This window comes from Ictalurus punctatus, chromosome 4 (genome assembly GCF_001660625.3).
Source record: "Ictalurus punctatus breed USDA103 chromosome 4, Coco_2.0, whole genome shotgun sequence".
In the NCBI taxonomy this organism is placed as follows: Eukaryota; Metazoa; Chordata; class Actinopteri; order Siluriformes; family Ictaluridae; genus Ictalurus; species Ictalurus punctatus.
The window spans coordinates 17,210,278-17,231,778 of record NC_071284.1 but is presented as its reverse complement, the minus strand read 5'-3'; the positions used below and the strand labels follow the sequence as shown (position 1 = coordinate 17,231,778).

General features: G+C 38.5%; 3 protein-coding genes across 7 annotated transcripts in view; 2 read left to right on the top strand and 1 right to left on the bottom strand.

Moving 5' to 3' along the window:
* blm (BLM RecQ like helicase) overlaps positions 1-1,884 on the bottom strand; it is a 41,590-nt gene extending 39,706 nt beyond the window's left edge. For 2 of the 3 annotated variants that reach the window (XM_047154503.2, XM_017465286.3), the window contains exon 1: positions 1,377-1,880. Coding sequence is in view for 2 of the 3 variants with exons in the window: in XM_017465286.3 (XP_017320775.1) it covers positions 1,377-1,471 (95 nt within the window). In the remaining variant the exon portion in view is untranslated. Of the gene's footprint in view, positions 1-1,376 lie in introns of all 3 variants that reach the window. The other variant, XM_053678014.1, reaches the window with a different exon arrangement.
* Positions 1,885-8,709: 6,825 nt separating this feature from the next.
* LOC128629538 (uncharacterized protein DDB_G0288805-like) lies at positions 8,710-13,634 on the top strand. 2 transcript variants are annotated; one of them, XM_053678013.1, is made up of 4 exons: positions 8,710-11,280; positions 11,366-11,440; positions 11,525-11,572; positions 11,658-13,634. In XM_053678013.1, the coding sequence occupies exon 4, from the start codon at positions 11,913-11,915 to the stop codon at positions 13,320-13,322; it is 1,410 nt and encodes a 469-aa protein (XP_053533988.1). In that variant the 5' UTR covers positions 8,710-11,280; positions 11,366-11,440; positions 11,525-11,572; positions 11,658-11,912; the 3' UTR covers positions 13,323-13,634. The 2 variants fall into 2 exon arrangements, with proteins under 2 accessions (XP_053533988.1, XP_053533987.1); XM_053678012.1 differs by having other exon boundaries at positions 8,710-11,440.
* Positions 13,635-13,895: 261 nt separating this feature from the next.
* Positions 13,896-20,420, top strand: LOC128629537 (uncharacterized). Of its 2 annotated transcripts, XM_053678011.1 has the most exons (4): positions 13,896-14,983; positions 15,069-15,143; positions 15,228-15,275; positions 15,361-20,420. In XM_053678011.1, exon 4 carries the CDS (start codon positions 15,616-15,618, stop codon positions 20,140-20,142), a length of 4,527 nt encoding a protein of 1,508 aa, XP_053533986.1. In that variant the 5' UTR covers positions 13,896-14,983; positions 15,069-15,143; positions 15,228-15,275; positions 15,361-15,615; the 3' UTR covers positions 20,143-20,420. The 2 variants fall into 2 exon arrangements, with proteins under 2 accessions (XP_053533986.1, XP_053533985.1); XM_053678010.1 differs by having other exon boundaries at positions 13,896-15,143.
* Positions 20,421-21,501: the final 1,081 nt, after the last annotated feature.

Here is a 21,501-nt window from a genome sequence, read left to right as displayed (position 1 = left end):
CTGTCTAAATGTTTGGTTCAACATTTATATTAAAATACATACATATACATACATATATACACATATATATACACACACACACACACACACACACACACACACACACATATATATATATATATAAAAAAAAAATGTGTGTGTGTGTATATATATATATATAACATTTGCATTTTACACTTTTATTTAGGGTTATATTAACATTTGATTTAACATTTAAATACAACATTTATATGTATTTTTATATTGGAGAGTTACAAAAAAACATTTAAGATTTACATTTAGATTTAACATTTAGATTTAAATAGAAGATTTAGATAAAACATTTAGATTTTGTGTTGAAGTGATAAAATTGTAATAAAAATGGTACAATGCATACTTGCGTAAATCTTGCAAAACTTAAGTCTGACTAAATTGGACCAGTTTTTTATTACACATTTTATTTTACAAACAGCACCCCATATTCTGCACACCACGGTTGTAAAGAGTGATTATACAAGTTACTATATCCTTCCTGGCAGCTCAAACTAATCTGGCCATTTTCCTCTGAACTCCCTTATCAACAAAGCATTTCCAACCACAGAACTATCACTCACTCAATGTTTGTGTGAAAAGTCTAGAGACTGTTGTGTGTGAAATTCCTAGGAGATCAGCAGTTTCTGAAATACTCCAACCAGCCCTTCTGGTACCAGCACCCATGCCACAATCACACTTTTGTTCATTCGATTGTTGTATGTGAACATTAACTGAAGCTCTTGAGCTGTATCTTTATTTTATTTTTGCATTGAGCAGCTGTCACATGATTGGCTGATTAGATAACTGCATGAACGTTCCCAATAAAGTGGACAGTGGGTGAATACCTTGGCATCTACGCACAGGCCACACATTGAAAAGCATACCAAAATAAGGTTAAGACAAGTTTACAGGGCAGCAACTATAGCCGAGTTTATACTGTACGATTTTGGCCACGATTTGGTCGTCTGAGACAAATTTTGAGAACCCTGAAAGATTCCTATAATCCTAGGCCAAAATCTGTAGTCTTTGATCGCTAGTTTGACATGTTCTATGACAGCCGATTAATGGCCGGTGCGATCAAACTTTTCCTCTGATTAAATTATGGGAGTCTCCGAAGACTTTAGGCACAGTCCTGTAGTGTGGCTTCCCTACACAGTAGGAGTCTTCTTGCATGCGACCTTTTTTCGCGTCTTGACTGTCATTAAGTTGACATTGACTGTCATTAAGTCATTAACTTGACATGAATGACAACTGAGATTCTACTGTGTGACATGGCTCGAGTTTGTACAATCTGACAAACAATAGTCCCAAAGAACTATTAAAAATCGCATAGTGTGCACCCAGCTTATCCCCAGTAAACTTACCCAGACTTTGCTTTGGCCAGAGACTTGCTTCTGGCAGCTACGCTGCTGTGCCGCTCGAGCTGTTCTTTTAAATTGTTCAGAGGAAGTGTAGGCATAGCGTGGGCAGCGATGAAACTTGCGTGTAAAAAATAATGATGTTACACGGTAACTATAACATAAAATACGAATTAAATAAAGAAGAGATGCAAATAATCATATCATACTACACTTGACATTTGCAGAAGCTAGCTAAATAGCTAATCCAAATGCAATTTTTGCATTCGTGTTTGCTAACTGGCTACGTAACAGACTACCGTTAAAACTTTTTCCACTGATGCAAAAATAAGAATCACTCGCGACCATTAATGTAATATTCTATACCGAAAAGACTGACAGAATTAATATGTGAATTATTATTCATTGCGAACATTCGTTAAACATATTTTCCCATTTGAGCGTGGTTATCCGCATTCCCTGTCCGATTTTAAGGTTTACAGCACAAGTCAATCTGCTGCGCGTGCGCGAAAACGTCGCAGGACGTCACACTTGAGCGCCACAAAAATGCAAATCCCTGGCTACGTTCGAAATCGGGTTGGAGGAAGGCGCGACGCCGTTTGGCAACAGCTGGACTGTGATTGGGCAGGAGATGGCAGAAGGAAGTGACGAGTCAGGAAGTGAGATGGGGTTCGAAGAGGATGGCGGGAGAGATAGGAGTGTATGGAACACTGAAATAGAAATACATTGAAATAGAAATGGCCGTAGGCCATAGGATTAGGATTCCTGGCCGCCATCTTGCTCAGTGCTTCATAGAGACATGGAGGTTTAATCTGCAGAATTTTATTCCCATTCATTCTAATCAAGCAGTCTCTTGACCATTCAGTTAATATGTACATATAATAAATATTAATATTATATGCATAAATATAAATCAGTATTTATACATACTGTTATTAATGTGCATATTATTAAATTATCCATTACTGATATGATTTGTAATTAAAAAAATGTTTGCATGACAATGTATAACATTTGAAAATGGAGGGGAAAAATTATTACAGAATGTCTGTATATACTTCAAGGACCTCAGCAAACAGACTAACTTATGTAATACAAGCCATCAGGGTTGGTTAATAAGCAATAGATTCAAAACATTCAGACAAAAATCTCACACATTTCTAAGGCACTACCTTGTGATAAAACCTTCCAAGTGACTTTACAGACTACCTTTAGCTATTGTATTAATCACATTTTTATTTTCATGTTCATATTGTTAAATGAAACCAAGCAATATTGTGATATTCATCTGATCAGTACTAACATGCAAAAATGGATGTAAAACTTGTCATTTAAATTAGTGTATTTACAGTTCACTGTCCTAGAAAGATAACAGTCCTATTCAGGGTCTGTCTCACTGATTGATTTAATCCAAGGTTCTGAAGTTGGGCAATGTGACGATGTCTTAAAGTAAAGAATATTTCTACCAGAAGCCTGATCAGGTAGATGGTATGATTGGTATGATTGTCAATGCCATCTTGAGTTTCAGCAGCATAGTCTGCCATGTCATTTCCAAACACACCCCTGGCTCCAGTATCTGACAAGACTCGGTACTGGACATGGGAGAAGACACTGATCCTTGGTAGGACATTGCTATCTGTTAGTTCTCTGAGATGCATTTCCGCAGCTCTCACTATGGTAATGACTCCCTCAAATGGCATAATAAGTCCTCCATTGATCTTCAACTGAATAAAGTAGTATGAGGAGCTGTATCTTGGAGGTGGTTCTGAAGTGCCACCCTGCAGGTGGAGCATGAGATTTTCAGCAGCGCCTTCCTAACCACCTAACCTCCAATGTATACAAGGAGGTTGTCCAGGATTGCCAGGACTTCCTGGTTTGGGAGAACAAAGTCCTGGTCCATGCACATATTTTCTATCTCCTCATCTCGCCTGTTAAACAAGAAAGTAAAGTAATGTCTTATATTATGATATAATATGTTAGCTAGTTAAGTTTTTAACAGACATAGTAGTCAAATATTTAAGTTTTTTAAGTAAAGTTTAATATGGGAATCCTAGGTAATAGTAGGTGTAATTATTGAAACTAGTTCTGCAGTGTTTCATTAACTGATTAGAGTTGGAGGCACAAAAGAGCTGGTTCCTGCCTGTACCAGGTCAGTAGAACCAAAGGATAGGCAGTTCCCTGATGATCCTGCGGCTAGGGCCCCACATCTTGTGATCAGACGTTTAAATGTGGCTTTGAAATGTGCAGCAGCGGGATTGTTACACCAGCCTCCTAGAAATTATGATGCAGGTTATAGGTTCATATGTATGTTAAATATATATCTGTATTTTTCTACATTTTTAAATTTGAAAATCATTATGTATGATGTACATAACCAATTATCACCAATGAATTATAAAACTTAAATTCAGGATATTTTCAAGTACTGTTAATAAATTAGACTATACCACCTCTTATAACAGTGTCACTCCTTTGTAAATGTTTATTGTTATCAATGAAACTTATCATTACAGTTTCAGTATCTTATGGCTATACTTACGTTATTATACTGCAGATATCTTCCTTTGTGTATGTATATGTATATATAACATTCATCAGTATAGCAACTTAAATCAAAGATCAAATGTTAAAATAACAACAACTGAAATTATAAATCTAAGTTCCAAATTCAACGTTAAACAAATAAACTTGGAATATATGAAATTATAATAATTTGCTTACCACAACATCATACCACATTGAAAAATAATTCAATGTGGTCTTGGCTAAATTTGTACTTAAGGATATCTCTCAATATCTCAATATCGCAGTATAAAGGATATATCCATGTAGCACTGAGCAAGATGGCGGCCCGAGATCTCGCCTCCTTATCACCAGTTGCGCTATGATTGGCCATTCCAGTGTATTTCTATTTCCAGTGGTATGGAACATAATACGATCGAGAAAAAGGAAAAAAAGGAAAAGGGAACGTCTAACACAGAGGAAACAGATAGCGAGCAAAGTGTTAGCTTAGCAACAAAACAGGAAGAGGAACACAAAGTGATCATAAAATTATCTCAAGAAGGGACAATGTTTGGTGAGTGGAATCCGATTCAGCTAACAAAATAGATAGACAATCTGCTGGGTGTGTTTAAAAGTGCTAAAATATTGAGAAGTGGATCACTATTGATTATTTGTAGAAATAAAGTCCAGCAAGGGAAAGGAATGCAACTGAATAAAATAGGTGGTAAGAGAGTTATTTGTTCGTTGATTTGGTATAAAAAATGGGTTCGAGGAGTTATTTCAGGAATACCTACAGGTGTTACAGAGGAACAAATAAAAGACAATGTTTCAGGGGCAGACTAGAAGTAAAATGTCTTAAAACAACTAGAAATAGGGAGAAATGCGACAGCCTGGCTGTGATGTTTGATGAATCAAGACTGCCAAGTAAGGTGGACATAGGATAAACGAGCTATGAGGTCAGGTATATTGATGAACCACTGAGATGCTTTAAATGGCAGAAATATGGCCATATAACAGCAATATGTAAGGGCAAACAGAGATGTGGTATGTGTTCAGGCGAACATGAGTATGGGAAGTGTGGAGAAAGAGTAAAGCTCAAATGCTGCACCTGTGGAGGAGAGCAAAGCTCAGCTTACCATGGCTGTGAAGCCAACAAAAAGGCAGTGGAGGTGCAACAAGTGAACACAATGCAAGGAATAACGTATGCGGAAGCAGTTAAGAAAGTGTCCAGAGAAAGGAAGGGCTATAAACCAGAAAATAAAGATTAGACCTTGCGGGAGCTGTGAAAAGATTGTGGTAAAGAAAGATATGTTAATTATGAGTTTGTATTGTTTATGGTTGAGTTTATAAATTACTCAGCACAGACAGAGAGAAAGACTGAAAAGATCAAAATAGTAGTTAAATCAGCTGAAAAAATACCTTGGTATTAAAGGACTCAGCTGTGACTTAGTGGAAGAAATGCTAACTACAGGAATCTCTTAACTCTCAGTCATGGGCTGTCAGTTTTTCATGATCCTAGTTATATTGCAGTGGAATGCCAGGAGTCTTATAGCTAGTGGACAAGAATTCAAAAAGTTTGTGACTGATTTATTAGATAAACTGCATATAATATGTGTGCAAGAGACATGGTTGTGTTGTGGATAAAAATGGCATGAAATAAACACGAGGGAGACCTAGTATGAGTAATATGTAATTTTATTGAAAATTCACAGGACTGGTTGGATTCACACTTTAAGATCTTTAAGAGTAACACACTATGGTTTATTAGTCACAGAGAAATATAAGAGCTGAGGAGGGCAGCCTGAGAAACACACACAGTCTCGTACAGTCAAGGGCGGGTGTGCAGACATAACACACACAGAGGCCCCAACGCATATACATTATGAGATAACTACATGAGACTAAGGCCTCTCTAAAATTGTTTTCTCTCTCTCCCACTTTCAATCCTAATGGTAGTCAGAAAGTCCTCTTTCAAAACATCATGGTAAATTTGATAAGCCTTTTTTTAAACATCATGGTAATGTAGGTGGGCTCTTTTTAACCCTATTGGTATTGAAATCATAGCCTTTCTAAAATATATTGGTTATCTACTGTGTAAATACAGCATAAATACTGGAGCTTGAACTCCAGGTGTCAGATCACTTCTGAGAGTTCTCATTGGTGTGGATCTCGTGAGGTGGAAATAAAATCTGGACCCTTGCTTCTTCTCACTCACGGCTGGTGTCTTTTTTTCTATCTCCAACTGGGTTCACAGATGTGAGTATTTGCTTCTATGTTGAATTTTATGTGTCTTTGGGTAATAGGCTAAATTTGGGCCAGCATTTGAAACCACAGTTAGACTTTGTAATTTATGGATATACTACAATCAGAAATGATAGGGAAATGGGTAAAGGTGGAGGGGTAGCAACTTTTGTAAGAAATTATGAGGTATAAGCTAATCAATAAAGGGAAAGAACATGAATCTGTGGTAGTCAAAATATGGACAGGAAAAGACAGTATAAGGATAGTCAACTTTTACAATCCCTGTAATAGTCTGAGCACTGATACACTGAATGCAGTATGTGGGTTGACACAAGGGAAAATAGTATGGTGTGTGGATTTTAATGCACACAGCACAATATGGGGGAGTGAGAATACAGATATAAATGGATCAGTAACAGAGGAATTTATATAGACCATAAAAATTTGGTATGTGTTAATGATGGGAAGCGCACATGGTATAGTAGTTCCCATAACACAGAAAGTGCTATTGATCTGACAATAATATCAACTGAAATTGCAGGAATCAGTGCATGGGAGGTTTTAGACCAGTCGACAGTAGGTAGTGATCATTATCCAATAATAACCAGGATTGGAGTAGATATACACCAGGATATCAAAGTGAGAACACTAAGGTGGAAGTTAGATAAAGCTGATTGGCAGACATTCCAAATGCTGAGTGAAATTACAGTATCTCACAAAAGTGAGTACACCCCTCATATTTTTGTAAATATTTGATTATACCTTTTCATGTAACAACACTGAAGAAATGACACTTTGCTACAATGTAAAGTATTGAGTGTACGGCTTGTATAACAGTGTAAATTTGCTGTCCCCTCAAAATAACTCAACACACATTAATGTCATTAATTTATAAACCCCTGGCAACAAAAGTGAGTACACCCCTAAGTGAAAATGTCCAAATTGGGCCCAAAGTGTCAATATTTTGTGTGGCCACCATTATTTTCCAGCACTGCCTTAACCCTCTTGGGCATGGAGTTCACCAGAGCTTCACAGGTTGGCAGTGGACTCCTCTTCCACTCCTCCATGATGACATCACGGAGCTGGTGGATGTTAGAGACCTTGTGCTCCTCCACCTTACGTTTGAGGATGCTCAACAGATGCTCAATAGGGTTTAGGTCTGGAGACATGCTTGGCCAGTCCATCACCTTCACCCTCAGCCTCTTTAGCAAGGCAGTGGTCATCTTGGAGGTGTGTTTGGGGTCGTTATCATGCTGGAATACTGCACTGCGGCCCAGTCTCCGAAGGGAGGGGATCATGCTCTGCTTCAGTATGTCACAGTACATGTTGGCATTCATGGTTCCCTCAATGAACTGTAGCTCCCCAGTGCCAGTAGTGTGACGCTTACAAATGTATTGTCACAATTGTTAAGTTGTTTTGTGTATTGGCCTGTATGAAAGGAACAATTTGAATGTATTTTTGCAATGAATTTTTGAGTAGTATTTTTGAGGGTGCAATTGCTTGAGTATGCCACAAGTTCATTTATGTGAGCACTAGTAAGGCTGCGCGATGCTTCCGCTTCTCAGACAGAGAACAGCCTGCTGAGCGATCACAATTAACATCTCCTGTGTCTGATTTTCCCGTACAAAATAGGACACAATATCTGTTTACAGGTTACTCATGCTTGAGGCCTGTAACAGTAGCACTCATGCAGCCCCAGACCATGACACTCCCACCACCATGCTTGACTGTAGGCAAGACACACTTGTCTTTGTACTCCGCCACACACGCTTGACACCATTTGAACCAAATAAGTTTATCTTGGTCTCATCAGACCACAGGACATGGTTCCAGTAATCCATGTCCTTAGTCTGCTTGTCTTCAGCAAACTGTTTGCGGGCTTTCTTGTGCATCATCTTTAGAAGAGGCTTCCTTCTGGGATGACAGCAATGCAGACCAATTTGATGCAGTGTGTGGCGTATGATCTGAGCACTGACAGGCTGACCCCCCACCCCTTCAACCTCTGCAACAATGCTGGCAGCACTCATACGTCTATTTCCCAAAGATAACCTCTGGATATGACACTGAGCACAGGCACTCAACTTCTTTGGTCGACCATCGCGAGGCCTGTTCTGAGTGGAACGTGTCCTGTTAAACCACTGTATGGTCTTGGCCACCGTGCTGCAGCTCAGTGTCAGGGTCTTGGCAATCTTCTTATAGCCTAGGCCATCTTTATGTAGAGCAACAATTTTTTTTTTCAGATCCTCAGAGAGTTCTTTGCCATCAGGTGCCATGTTGGAGTGTGAGAGCGATGACACCAAATTTAACACACCTGCTCCCCATTCACACCTGAGACCTTGTAAAACTAACAAGTCACATGACACCGGTGAGGGAAAATGGCTAATTGGGCCCAATTTGGACATTTTCACGTAGAGGTGTACTCACTTTTGTTGCCAGCGGATTAGACATTAATGGCTGTGTGTTGAGTTATTTTGAGGGGACAGCAAATTTACACTGTTACACAAACTGTACACTCACTACTTTACACTGTAGCAAAGTGTCATTTCTTCAGTGTTATGACATTAAAATGTATAATCAAATATTTGCAAAAATGTGAGGGGTGTACTCACTTTTGTGAGATACTATAAATGTGTGGAATTAGTGAATAAGGATGTAACAGATGTAGAAGAAGTGAATGCAAAAGTGGCAATTATACAAGCAGGTGAAGAAACAATTCCAAAAAAGATAGGAAGTAAACGAAGAAAGAGCGTGCGATGGTGGGATGAGAACTGTAGTATAGCAATTAAAAAGAGAAATAAAGCTTTTAGGCACCTCAAATCTCACCATACACTGGAAACTTTGATTAACTATAAAAGGGCACAAGCAGTAGTTAAGAAAACAATTCGATCCAGCCAAACGTATATATTGGAGACAATTCTGCAATAAAATTGGAAGAGAAACCCAGCTATCAGACATAAGGAGAACAATTAGGAAAATCAGCAGAATAAAAAACAGTGTGGAAATACCAGTGTTAAGTAACAATAATAAAAATGCGATTAGCAATGCAGAAAAAGCAGAACTTTTGGTAAACAGATCCACAGTACTGAAAATTTATCCTCAACAGCCAAGCAGTACTAGACACTTGCCCAAAATCCAGGGATAGTAGAAATAAGGACTACATCAGGGGGAGAGTTGGACTTGACATTTACTCTATTTGAAATAAAAAGAGCTATATTAAATGCACGGCAAACGGTATCAGGGAAAGACGGAAAAGTTAAGTCTCATGAGAGACATCACACTTGATGTAGTATTAAGACTGTTCAATATGGTATGGAATACAGGAAAAATCCCACTATTATGGAAACAGGCAGTTATAGTGCCAATACTCAAACCTGGCAAAGACCCATCAGATCCATCAAGTCAGTCAGGATTTCATAAAGGGAAGGGGAGAATGGATTCTGTATTATGCCTGGAGTCAGAAGTCAGGAAAGCTCAAACTAACAAAGAAAGTGTAATTGCTGTATTTTTTGATGTTGAAAAGGCATATGATATGCTTTGGAAGGACAGACTTCTTATTAAACTCGACAAATTTAGATATAAATGGTAAGATATATAATTGGGTATTAGACTTCCTGTACAGAAGAACAATAGAAGTTAGAGTAGGTGCAGAATATTCAAATAGATATGCAGTGGAAAATGGTACTGCACAAGGCAGTGTATGTAGCCCAATACTGTTTAATATTATCATTAATTACATATTTGATCTAGTTGGAGAAAATATAAGAGAGAGATAGTTTGTATATATTGTAACCGTAGTTTTGACAGGTATAGGTCAAAGGTCAAAAAGATACACATTCTAACTCTCTATATCTAGATCAAAGGTCATGATCATAAAAATATGAATAGTTATGTTAAATCTGGATCACATCCATTCGTGACCATATATGGTGCTGCCATGTGTGTTTTTCCGCCCCACACACGTTGCGCACACATGGTACATCTTTTCACATAGAATATGAAACTCTCTGTGGTAGGTCATAAAAATATATATAGTTATGTTAAATCTGGTTCACATCCAAATCGTGACCATACCTGGTACGGCCATGTGTGTGTCCCCCCCCAACCCCCACCCCACCACACACACACACAAGTTGCACACTCATGTTTTTTTCTAACACTCTGTGGTAGGTCATAAAAATATATATAGTTATGTTAAATCTGGTTCACATCCATTCGTGACAGAAACGTTACCATACCTGGTACGGCCATGTGTATCCCACATCCAAACAAAAATATCACACAAACACACACACACACACACACACACACACACACACACACACAAACACACACGTGCATGTACAGACAAACGCATGCATACGAACCTGCTTATAAAAGTTGAGCATCCCTCTAGGCTTTATAATACTCTGTACTTAGAACAACGTGTGCGATCTTACAACATGGCTGATGTTTGTCCTAACGCGCCGAAAAAAGCTCACCCTTTTTTGGGAATAATAGAAAAAATGTTAGAACATGAAAAGATTCAATATTGGGTAATGTCAAACGGATGTACAGCCGGGTTTTTTTTCGATGCAGAAAAAGGAACCGTTTTGCTTTTCAAGTTCTCGGTCCCGGGAACACATGATCTTTTCCTTTCACGTAGAATATGAAGCACTCCGAGTCAGGCCTAGGTCAAAAGGTCAACAACGTAAAACCCCCCTTCTGATGCATTCCCGAGCACAAACACACCCCACACACACACACTCGAATGCATACGAACCTGTTTATAAAGTCGAGCACTTCGAAAGTTTTAACATCGGAAAAGGTTCGACCGAATTTCCAGAGTCAGTTCTTCACTACTTCGAAAGTTTGAACATCGGCAAAGTTCAACAGAATTTCCAGAGTCTATCCTTCACTACTTCCAGACACCATGGATTTCTCGGCAGGTAAAAATTTGTATTTTAATCAATTAATAGTTAAATATAAATTGAAATACAATGTTTATGTAATTATCCAGTAGGCAATGATATTGATATAAACTTAGAACTAATCATTCTGAGTACAAAAATCATCATCCTTATCTGGTCATTATGTAATCTGGTACGATACTTTATCTAAATTGTAAATATTCATTACATTTATATTACAGTGCAAGACCGAGTTAAGCTCATCTGATTCTAGTGTATAGGTAATTAAAATTTGTCTCTTAGATCTATGTAGTGATCTAAAATGAGAATGTTAAGTTATTAAAAGTATGTTTTACTGTTTTATAGACAGCTTGGTGATTATTTCTGATGATGAGATTCCCGAAACAACCACTCATGACCTTTTGAATCTGAGTTCCACACGTAAGTCACAACATAAAATTGTGAATGTTTCATGCTGTAAAAGTCTTTCATACGTGAATATAACATTGTTTGTATCATATTCAGAATTTGAGGGAAACGTGACTAACAGTGATTATGACGGAGATATTTCAGGTGAGTTGTAGTATATTTACATTCTATTTACACAGCACAAAAAATAAATAAATAAAAGCTCTTTCACATGTTCTGTGACTTATAGATACGAGTGCTGCAATAGAAGACCAAGAGGAAATCATCTCGGAAACCGACATTCAACAAGACATCGAACTACAACAGATCTGCGCAGTGTGGCGTGAATTCTTCGAAGCAAAGACTGATTTATTGGAAAACTTTGGACAGATTGATTATACACTTGATTCTGGTCGAGGTACAGATTTTATCCCTTTACTGTACAGCACGCTTGAAAATGTGAATAGATGTCTCACAGTGAGCATAAAGTTGATTAGAAAATTGTATGATAGATATGGCGCAGAAACGACTGAAATGCAGTTCGGATATGGAGACTAAAAAAAAGAGAACCGAAAATTCTCCATTATCACATGATTTCTTTTATGACGGAAACCAGAGTTTTTCAAATGATTCGCACACACCCCTGAACCCATGTTTAACTGAAGCGATCAACCGGCTGAACGAAAGTTTAATTCCGTCACACCAAGTCGTTAGTGAGAGACCTAATCAGAGTCCAAATCACGTCGTATCAAACACAACGGTGACGCCAAATGATATATTTTCTGAATTAAATCAATGTCTGTTAGAGTTGCATAATAACCTAAATGAACACGGTCATTCAGTACAAATAAACCCTGATCTAATCGATGCAGTCAATCAGGTGAATGAAAATTTAAGATCGTCAGAACAGAGCAATACTCAAAATGAAAACCCCAGTCGAAATTCCATTCAAACTGTATCAAGTACACCGGTGACGTCGCACGACATATTTTTCGAATTAAATCAATGTCTGTTAGAGCTACAAAATAACCTAATTGAACAAAGAGAATCTATGCAGATAAATCCATGTTTAATAGACGTGGTGAATCAAATCAATGAAAATATGTCATTATCTCCCGTTCAGAATATCGTCTCGACTCCAGAAAACGCTCAGGAACCTAGACCGTTATGTTCTCATGATATGATACACGAACTTAATCAAAGTCTTATGAGGATAAGTGACGGTCTTGTTAACTTAATCGAAAACCCTGACAATATTGCACAAAATTCGGAAAACGATAATGAACGCAACCGCCCAATGGAAAACATACACTCACCTAATACCCAAGATTCTCAAATGGAAAACACACATTCGCCCGATACCCAAGATTCTCAAATGGAAAACTCGCCCGATATCCAAGTAGAGCAAGAGGGTGATGGATTAGATCCTAATATTAGAACAATTAATCGGGAAAGATTCAACAACACTGAGATTAGGAGAAGAGTGAATTTTTCTTCTATCGCGAACGTTGACAGCTTTGCAGATTTTTATAATTATGTTTTAGAGATTTTAAACAGCGCGATTGAAATCGCTAACAATTTAATTTCTGCCAAGGATGTAGTCACCGTTGAAATTAGAGGTGATACGATCAATGTTTCATCACGCGTTCAATTAGACAATGGTGTCATCGATTTAGGTTCTTTTCTGACCATGCTCGAAAATGCAATTCAGAGTAAACGTGAAATTTTTACCGATAATACCCTTGAAATAGTTGTCCAAATCGTTCGACCACCTCGGGGTGGTGGAATTAGAAGGAAAATAGGCCATATATTCAAAACAGAAACCCTGCAGAAGAAAATGCAGCATCTATACATTTTTCACAACAGAGACAACATGTGCTTCGCCAGAGAGAGAAATAGTTGGTATAGATTGTAACCGTAGTTTTGACAGGTATAGGTCAAAGGTCAAAAAGATACACATTCTAACTCTCTATATCTAGATCAAAGGTCATGATCATAAAAATATGAATAGTTATGTTAAATCTGGATCACATCCATTCGTGACCATATATGGTGCTGCCATGTGTGTTTTTCCGTCCCACACGTTGCGCACACCTGGTACATCTTTTCACATAGAATATGAAACTCTCTGTGGTAGGACATAAAAATATATATAGTTTTGTTAAATCTGGTTCACATCCAAATCGTGACCATACCTGGTACGACCATTTGTTCCCCCCACCCCACCCCACCCCACACACAGATACAAGTTGCATACTCATGTTTTTCTAACACTCTGTGGTAGGTCATCGACCATGTGTCGTCCCCCCCCCCCCACCCCACCCCCCACCCCACCCCACCCCACACAGACACAAGTTGCATACTCATGTTTTCCCTCTTCACATAGAATATGAAGCTCTCTGTGGTAGGTCATAAGAATATATATAGTTTTGTTAAATCTGGTTCACATCCAAATCGTGACCATACCTGGTACGACCATTTGTTCCCCCCCCCCCACCCCACCCACTGCACCCCACCCCACACAGACACAAGTTGCATACTCATGATTTTCCTCTTCACATAGAATATGAAGCTCTCTGTGGTAGGTCATAAGAATATATATAGTTTTGTTAAATTTGGTTCACATCCAAATCGTGACCATACCTGGTACGGCCATGTGTATCCCACATCCAAACAAAAATATCACACACACACACACCCACACACACACACACCCACACACACACACACACACACACAAACACACACGTGCATGTACAGACAAACGCATGCATACGAACCTGCTTATAAAAGTCGAGCATCCCTCTAGGCTTTATAATACTCTGTACTTAGAACAACGTGTGCGATCTTACAACATGGCTGATGTTTGTCCTAACGCGCCGAAAAAAGCTCACCCTTTTTTGGGAAGAATAGAAAAAATGTTAGAACATGAAAAGATTCAATATTGGGTAATGTCAAACGGATGTACAGCCGGGTTTTTTTTCGATGCAGAAAAAGGAACCGTTTTGCTTTTCAAGTTCTCGGTCCCGGGAACACACGATCTTTTCCTTTCACGTAGAATATGAAGCACTCCGAGTCAGGCCTAGGTCAAAAGGTCAACAACGTAAAACCCCCGTTCTGATGCATTCCCGAGCACAAACACACCCCCCCCCCACACACACACACACACACACACTCGAATGCATACGAACCTGTTTATAAAGTCGAGCACTTCGAAAGTTTTAACATCGGAAAAGGTTCGACCGAATTTCCAGAGTCAGTTCTTCACTACTTCGAAAGTTTGAACATCGGCAAAGTTCAACAGAATTTCCAGACCCCATGGATTTCTCGGCAGGTAAAAATTTGTATTTTAATCAATTAATAGTTAAATATAAATTGAAATACAATGTTTATGTAATTATCCAGTAGGCAATGATATTGATATAAACTTAGAACTAATCATTCTGAGTACAAAAATCATCATACTTATCTGGTCATTATGTAATCTGGTACGATACTTTATCTAAATTGTAAATATTCATTACATTTATATTACAGTGCAAGACCGAGTTAAGCTCATCTGTTTCTAGTGTATAGGTAATTAAAATTTGTCTCTTAGATCTATGTAGTGATCTAAAATGAGAATGTTAAGTTATTAAAAGTATGTTTTACTGTTTTATAGACAGCTTGGTGATTATTTCTGATGATGAGATTCCCGAAACAACCACTCAGGACCTTTTGAATCTGAGTTCCACACGTAAGTCAAAACATAAAATTGTGAATGTTTCATGCTGTAAAAGTCTTTCATACGTGAATATAACATTGTTTGTATCATATTCAGAATTTGAGGGAAACGTGACTAACAGTGATTATGACGGAGATATTTCAGGTGAGTTGTAGTATATTTACATTCTATTTACACAGCACAAAAAATAAATAAATAAAAGCTCTTTCACATGTTCTGTGACTTATAGATACGAGTGCTGCAATAGAAGACCAAGAGGAAATCATCTCGGAAACCGACATTCAACAAGACATCGAACTACAACAGATCTGCGCAGTGTGGCGTGAATTCTTCGAAGCAAAGACTGATTTATTGGAAAACTTTGGACAGATTGATTATACACTTGATTCTGGTCGAGGTACAGATTTTATCCCTTTACTGTACAGCACGCTTGAAAATGTGAATAGATGTCTCACAGTGAGCATAAAGTTGATTAGAAAATTGTATGATAGATATGGCGCAGAAACGACTGAAATGCAGTTCGGATATGGAGACTAAAAAAAAGAGAACCGAAAATTCTCCATTATCACATGATTTCTTTTATGACGGAAACCAGAGTTTTTCAAATGATTCGCACACACCCCTGAACCCATGTTTAACTGAAGCGATCAACCGGCTGAACGAAAGTTTAATTCCGTCACACCAAGTCGTTAGTGAGAGACCTAATCAGAGTCCAAATCACGTCGTATCAAACACAACGGTGACGCCAAATGATATATTTTCTGAATTAAATCAATGTCTGTTAGAGTTGCATAATAACCTAAATGAACACGGTCATTCAGTACAAATAAACCCTGATCTAATCGATGCAGTCAATCAGGTGAATGAAAATTTAAGATCGTCAGAACAGAGCAATACTCAAAATGAAAACCCCAGTCGAAATTCCATTCAAACTGTATCAAGTACACCGGTGACGTCGCACGACATATTTTTCGAATTAAATCAATGTCTGTTAGAGTTACAAAATAACCTAATCGAACAAAGAGAATCTTTGCAGATAAATCCATGTTTAATAGACGTGGTGAATCAAATCAATGAAAATATGTCATTATCTCCCGTTCAGAATATCGTCTCGACTCCAGAAAACGCTCAGGAACCTAGTCCGTTATCTTCTCATGATACGATACACGAACTTAATCAAAGTGTTATGAGGATAAATGACGGTCTTGTTAACTTAATCGAAAACCCTGACAATATTGCACAAAATTCGGAAAACGATAATGAACGCAACCGCCCAATGGAAAACATACACTCACCTAATACCCAAGATTCTCAAATGGAAAACACACATTCGCCCGTTACCCAAGATTCTCAAATGGAAAACTCGCCCGATATCCAAGTAGAGCAAGAGGGTGATGGATTAGATCCTAATATTAGAATAATTAATCGGGAAAGATTCAACAACACTGAGATTAGGAGAAGAGTGAATTTTTCTTCTATCGCGAACGTTGACAGCTTTGCAGATTTTTATAATTATGTTTTAGAGATTTTAAACAGCGCGATTGAAATCGCTAACAATTTAATTTCTGCCAAGGATGTAGTCACCGTTGAAATTAGAGGTGATACGGTCAATGTTTCATCACACGTTCAAATAGACAATGGTGTCATCGATTTAGGTTCTTTTCTGACCATGCTCGAAAATGCAATTCAGAGTAAACGTGAAATTTTTACCGATAATACCCTTGAAATAGTCGTCCAAATCGTCCGACCACTTCGGGGTGGTGGAAATAGAAGGAAAATAGGCCATATATTCAAATCAGAAACCCTGCAGAAGAAAATGCAACATCTATACATTTTTCACAACAGAGACAACATGTGCTTCGCCTTGTGTGTTAGCCAACTTTTGAATCGTGAAAAAAATGATTTTGAAACCGAACAAATCGCTAGAAAATTACAACACGATGTGGGATTATCCGTAAACACCGCGGTCAGCTTTGCTGACGTACCGAGATTTGAGAGACATTTGAATTGCAAAATCGTAATCGTATACTGTTCTGCTAGCAAAGCCGGATACTCTTTCTTTCAAACTAGCAAGACTCCCCACGAAAAAACCATTTACTTGTTTTTACATGACAACCACTATTATGGGGTTAAAAGTATCACCGGACTTTTAGGAACGAGTCATGTTTGTCATTTCTGCCATTCGGGGTTTGACGTTTTATGGAAACATAAATGCGCTTATAGCTGCAACGTTTGTCACGACCCCGATTGTTACAAACACCCTAAGAATGTTACTAAATGTCCAGAGTGTCAGAGACTGTGTAGCTCCCAATACTGTTTCGAGAGGCATAAAGCAAAGATTCAATCGCACAAAGGCGAATATTCTATGTGTGAAACGGGATTCCACTGCGGTAAATGTAAACGTGTGATAAGGGATAATCCTTCTAATCGTGAGAATCACGTATGTGCCCATTCGAAATGCATACTCTGTGGCCAAAAACTCGATGAGGATATCGAGCATAGATGTTTTATACAGAGGGCCAGGAAAGAAAGCGAAAATACGGATTATGTGTTTTACGATTTCGAAACTAGGCAGGAAACAGGAACACATGTAGCTAATTTCATATGCTGTATTGATTTTAAGGGAGAGGAGTGGGTGGCTGAAGGGGATGATTGCGTCAGTGCCTTCTTTAAAAAGTTTCGGTGTAATGCATACCACGGATACAAGTTTATAGCCCATAACGCTAGAGGGTTCGATTCATACCTTTTGTTAAACCATTTAGTGAAAGAAGGAATCACACCTGAAATCATAGCACAAGGCGGTAAAATTTTGTGTTTCATCGATACCGCGTTTCGTCAGTCCTACATTGATAGTCTATCGTTCTTACCCATGAAATTGAGTAGCATCCCAAAAGCCATGGGTTTTTCGGAAAGCAAGAAAGGCTATTTTCCCCATTTCTGGAACACCGTAGAACATCAGGATTACGTAGGGCCGTATCCTGACCCTAAGTTTTACGGTGTAGATGGCATGATGCCTAAGGATAGAGAAGAATTCTTTAAGTGGTACAGAACGGTTTCTGACAAAGTGTTTGATTTCAAGAAAGAGATGGCGGAATACTGTGTGAACGATGTAGAAATTTTGAGAAAGGGTTGTATAGCTTTCAGACAAGAAATTCTGGATAGTACAAAGGTCGATCCTTTTAAATGCATAACGATCGCGTCTGTGTGCATGAAAATCTTTAGAACCAACTTCCTGCGTAAAGACACTTTAGCTATTCCGCCTCTTGATAATTACATCACCACTCAGAAATCTTTCTCAACACCATCCATACAATGGCTCGAATATGTTTCAAAAACGCAAAACCTACCCATTCGCCACGCGTTGAACGAAGGTGAAGTCAGGTTCGGTACTTATTACGTAGATGGTTACTGTGAGGAAGGGGAAAACCGTAAGGTTTTTGAGTTTCTTGGGTGTTTTTATCACGGCTGTGAAAAGTGTTTTCCCTCAATGACCCCGCATCCTCTTACCAAATCAAACGCAACCTTCGGAGATATCCGTCAAAAATCGATGGAGAGAATTAAGAATTTGCAAGACACTCTCAATTTGCAAGTCACTCTGATGTGGGAACACGAGTGGAATGAAATGAAGAAAAACGACAATCTCGTGCAAAATTTTCTAAAAGACTTTGACTTTCCTGAGCGTTTAAACCCTCGAGATGCTCTTTACGGCGGTCGAACAAATGCGTTAAACTTGCATTATGTAGCTCAACCCGGTGAGAGAATCGATTATTTCGACTTTACCTCGCTTTACCCATTCGTAAATAAGACAAAGACATACCCGATCGATCACCCTATCATCATTTATCGTGACTTTCAACCTCTGAAAAATTACTTCGGTATCATTAGAGCAAAGGTATTACCACCTAGGGGTCTGTGGGCACCTGTTCTACCATTTCGTGTAAAAAGCAAACTCCTCTTTCCTCTATGTAGAACGTGTGCCGAACATCAGTTAAAACATTGCGATCATACGGCTCAGGAGAGAGCTCTTATCGGAACATGGGCATCTATCGAAATTGAGAAAGCCGTCGAAAAAGGTTACAAAATTCTAAAAGTGTTTGAAGTGTGGCACTTTCCTAAAAGGTCTGATAAGCTTTTTACGAGATATATTAAAATGTTCCTCAAGACCAAACAGGAAAGTTCAGGTTATCCGTCCTGGGTCGTTGATGAATCATCTAAACGTGAGTACATTCGCAAATATGAGGAGAACGAAGGGATTACGTTGGATCCGAAATTTATCACTGTTAATCCTGCCAAAAGATCCGTGGCTAAACTCGCACTAAACTCGTTGTGGGGTAAGATGTGTCAAAGACCAGACAGATCGAACACGACCTTAATTCGAGATCCTGCCGAGTTTTTACAGTTCATGTTCTCCGATATTTATAATGTGAGTCAGTTCTCTTTTTTGAATGAGGAGGTGGCGATGGTACAGTGGCGTTACGCAGACGAGAGATTGATTAAACCGCTAAACGCTAATGTATTCATCGGCATTTTCACTACAGCGTACGCTAGACTTGAGCTGTACAATTTGATGGATCGATTGGATCAGCGTTGTTTGTACACAGACACAGATAGCGTCATTTTTAAAAGTAAGGAAGGTGACTGGATGCCACCCTTAAGCGATTACTTGGGTGGTCTTACCAGCGAACTAGATCAAATCGTGGAATTTGTAAGCGCAGGTCCTAAAACCTACGGTTACAAAACCATGAAAGGAAAAACAACCATGAAAGCTAAAGGCATTACTTTAAATTATATCAATTCTGAAATTGTCAATTTGAAATCACTAACAGAACTGTTGGACGAGCGAGTGAAAAATCCGGATCATACAGGTCATCTCATAACCACGCATAACCAAATCGTGAGAGATAAAAAGGGGTTTCATTTGAGAAACAAATCACAGTTGAAAAGGTTCAGGGTTGTGTACGATAAGCGTGTTTTATTATCTGATTTTACAACTCTCCCTTACGGCTATTAAGACTATTCTTGTATATATGTGTATATAGTTTCTGTTGATGTGTTTTGTAAAGGAAAATATGAACGTGACTGCTTTTGACGCTAGGATGCAACTTCCCTTTTCATGTATCGTATGTGGACCGAGTAATAGTGGAAAATCTTTTTTTATCAAAATGCTGTTGGAAAACTGTAAAGAGGCAATGTCGGTTGTTCCGGAAAACATTGTCTGGTGTTATACGTGTTGGCAGCCTCTGTACGATGAATTATTGACCAGAATAAAAATAATTTTTCTTCAAGGAATCCCTGATTCTTTGTGTGATGACGAACTATTTCCTCCAAATAAAAAAAACTTGTTGGTAATCGATGACTTGATGGAAACCGCCAGTAAAAATGACGAAGTAGAAAAGGCTTTTACAAAATACACACACCACAGAAATCTGAGCGTCATCTACCTCGTTCAAAACTTGTTTTTTCAAGGAAAGACCAGTAGAACAATCGACCTGAACACCAACTACATGGTTCTTTTTAAAAACCCTAGAGATAAATTACAGATCAGCATACTGGCTCGTCAAATGTATCCGGGTAACAGCAAGTATTTTTTAGAATGCTTTCTCGATGCCGTCTCTAGACCTTACGGGTATTTATTTGTTGACCTGAAAGCACAAACGCCAGAAGAACTTCGTCTCCGTTCAGGGTTGTTTCCGAGGGAGAAACCGGTTGTGTATGTTCCGAAGAAGAAGAAAAAACTTTAAAGTATCGACAACAAATGTCTGAGCGATTGAAAAAAACCCTCCCGTTGCTGAATTCATTACACAGGTCTCCATCCCGAAGGAGAAAGGATATATTACGCGATGCGCCCACAGATCTCATCCTGAGCATATGTGAACTAGCTTTAAACGTGCTCAGGGGAAACATACCACTGACGACAAAACAGTATCGGGTTTTAAAAAAACAAAAAAAATGGATCAAACTATTTGCTGATAAAAGAGCATCCGTTGAAAGAAAAAGGAAAGTTATTAATCAATCCGGAGGATTTCTTCTGCCTTTGCTCAGTGTAGCCATTCCTTTTATAAGCAGCTTAATCGCGTCCCGCAACAATTAACATGGAGACTGCTGAGAAAATGTATTTAGTCCCTCAACATCAGATCGATAAACTTAGAAACATCACCGCGGAGAAGGAAACCATAAGAAAGACTGTTGAAAACAACTTGGACGATGCAATACGTGGTATTTTATCAAGGACTGATCTGAATGATTACGATAAGGCAAAACTCTACGCGTCTGTGCTGCAAAATTTTTTAAACTTGGTTAAAGTAGGAGAGCAGGAAACCGCCCAATTGACCCTGTCTCTACCTAAAATATCGGAAAGCAAAACGGAAGC

Bases quoted from the DNA above. Each gene is read 5' to 3' on its own strand.
- LOC128629538 (XM_053678013.1), top strand. From the start codon at position 11,913: ATGATAGATATGGCGCAGAAACGACTGAAATGCAGTTCGGATATGGAG.
- LOC128629537 (XM_053678011.1), top strand. From the start codon at position 15,616: ATGATAGATATGGCGCAGAAACGACTGAAATGCAGTTCGGATATGGAG.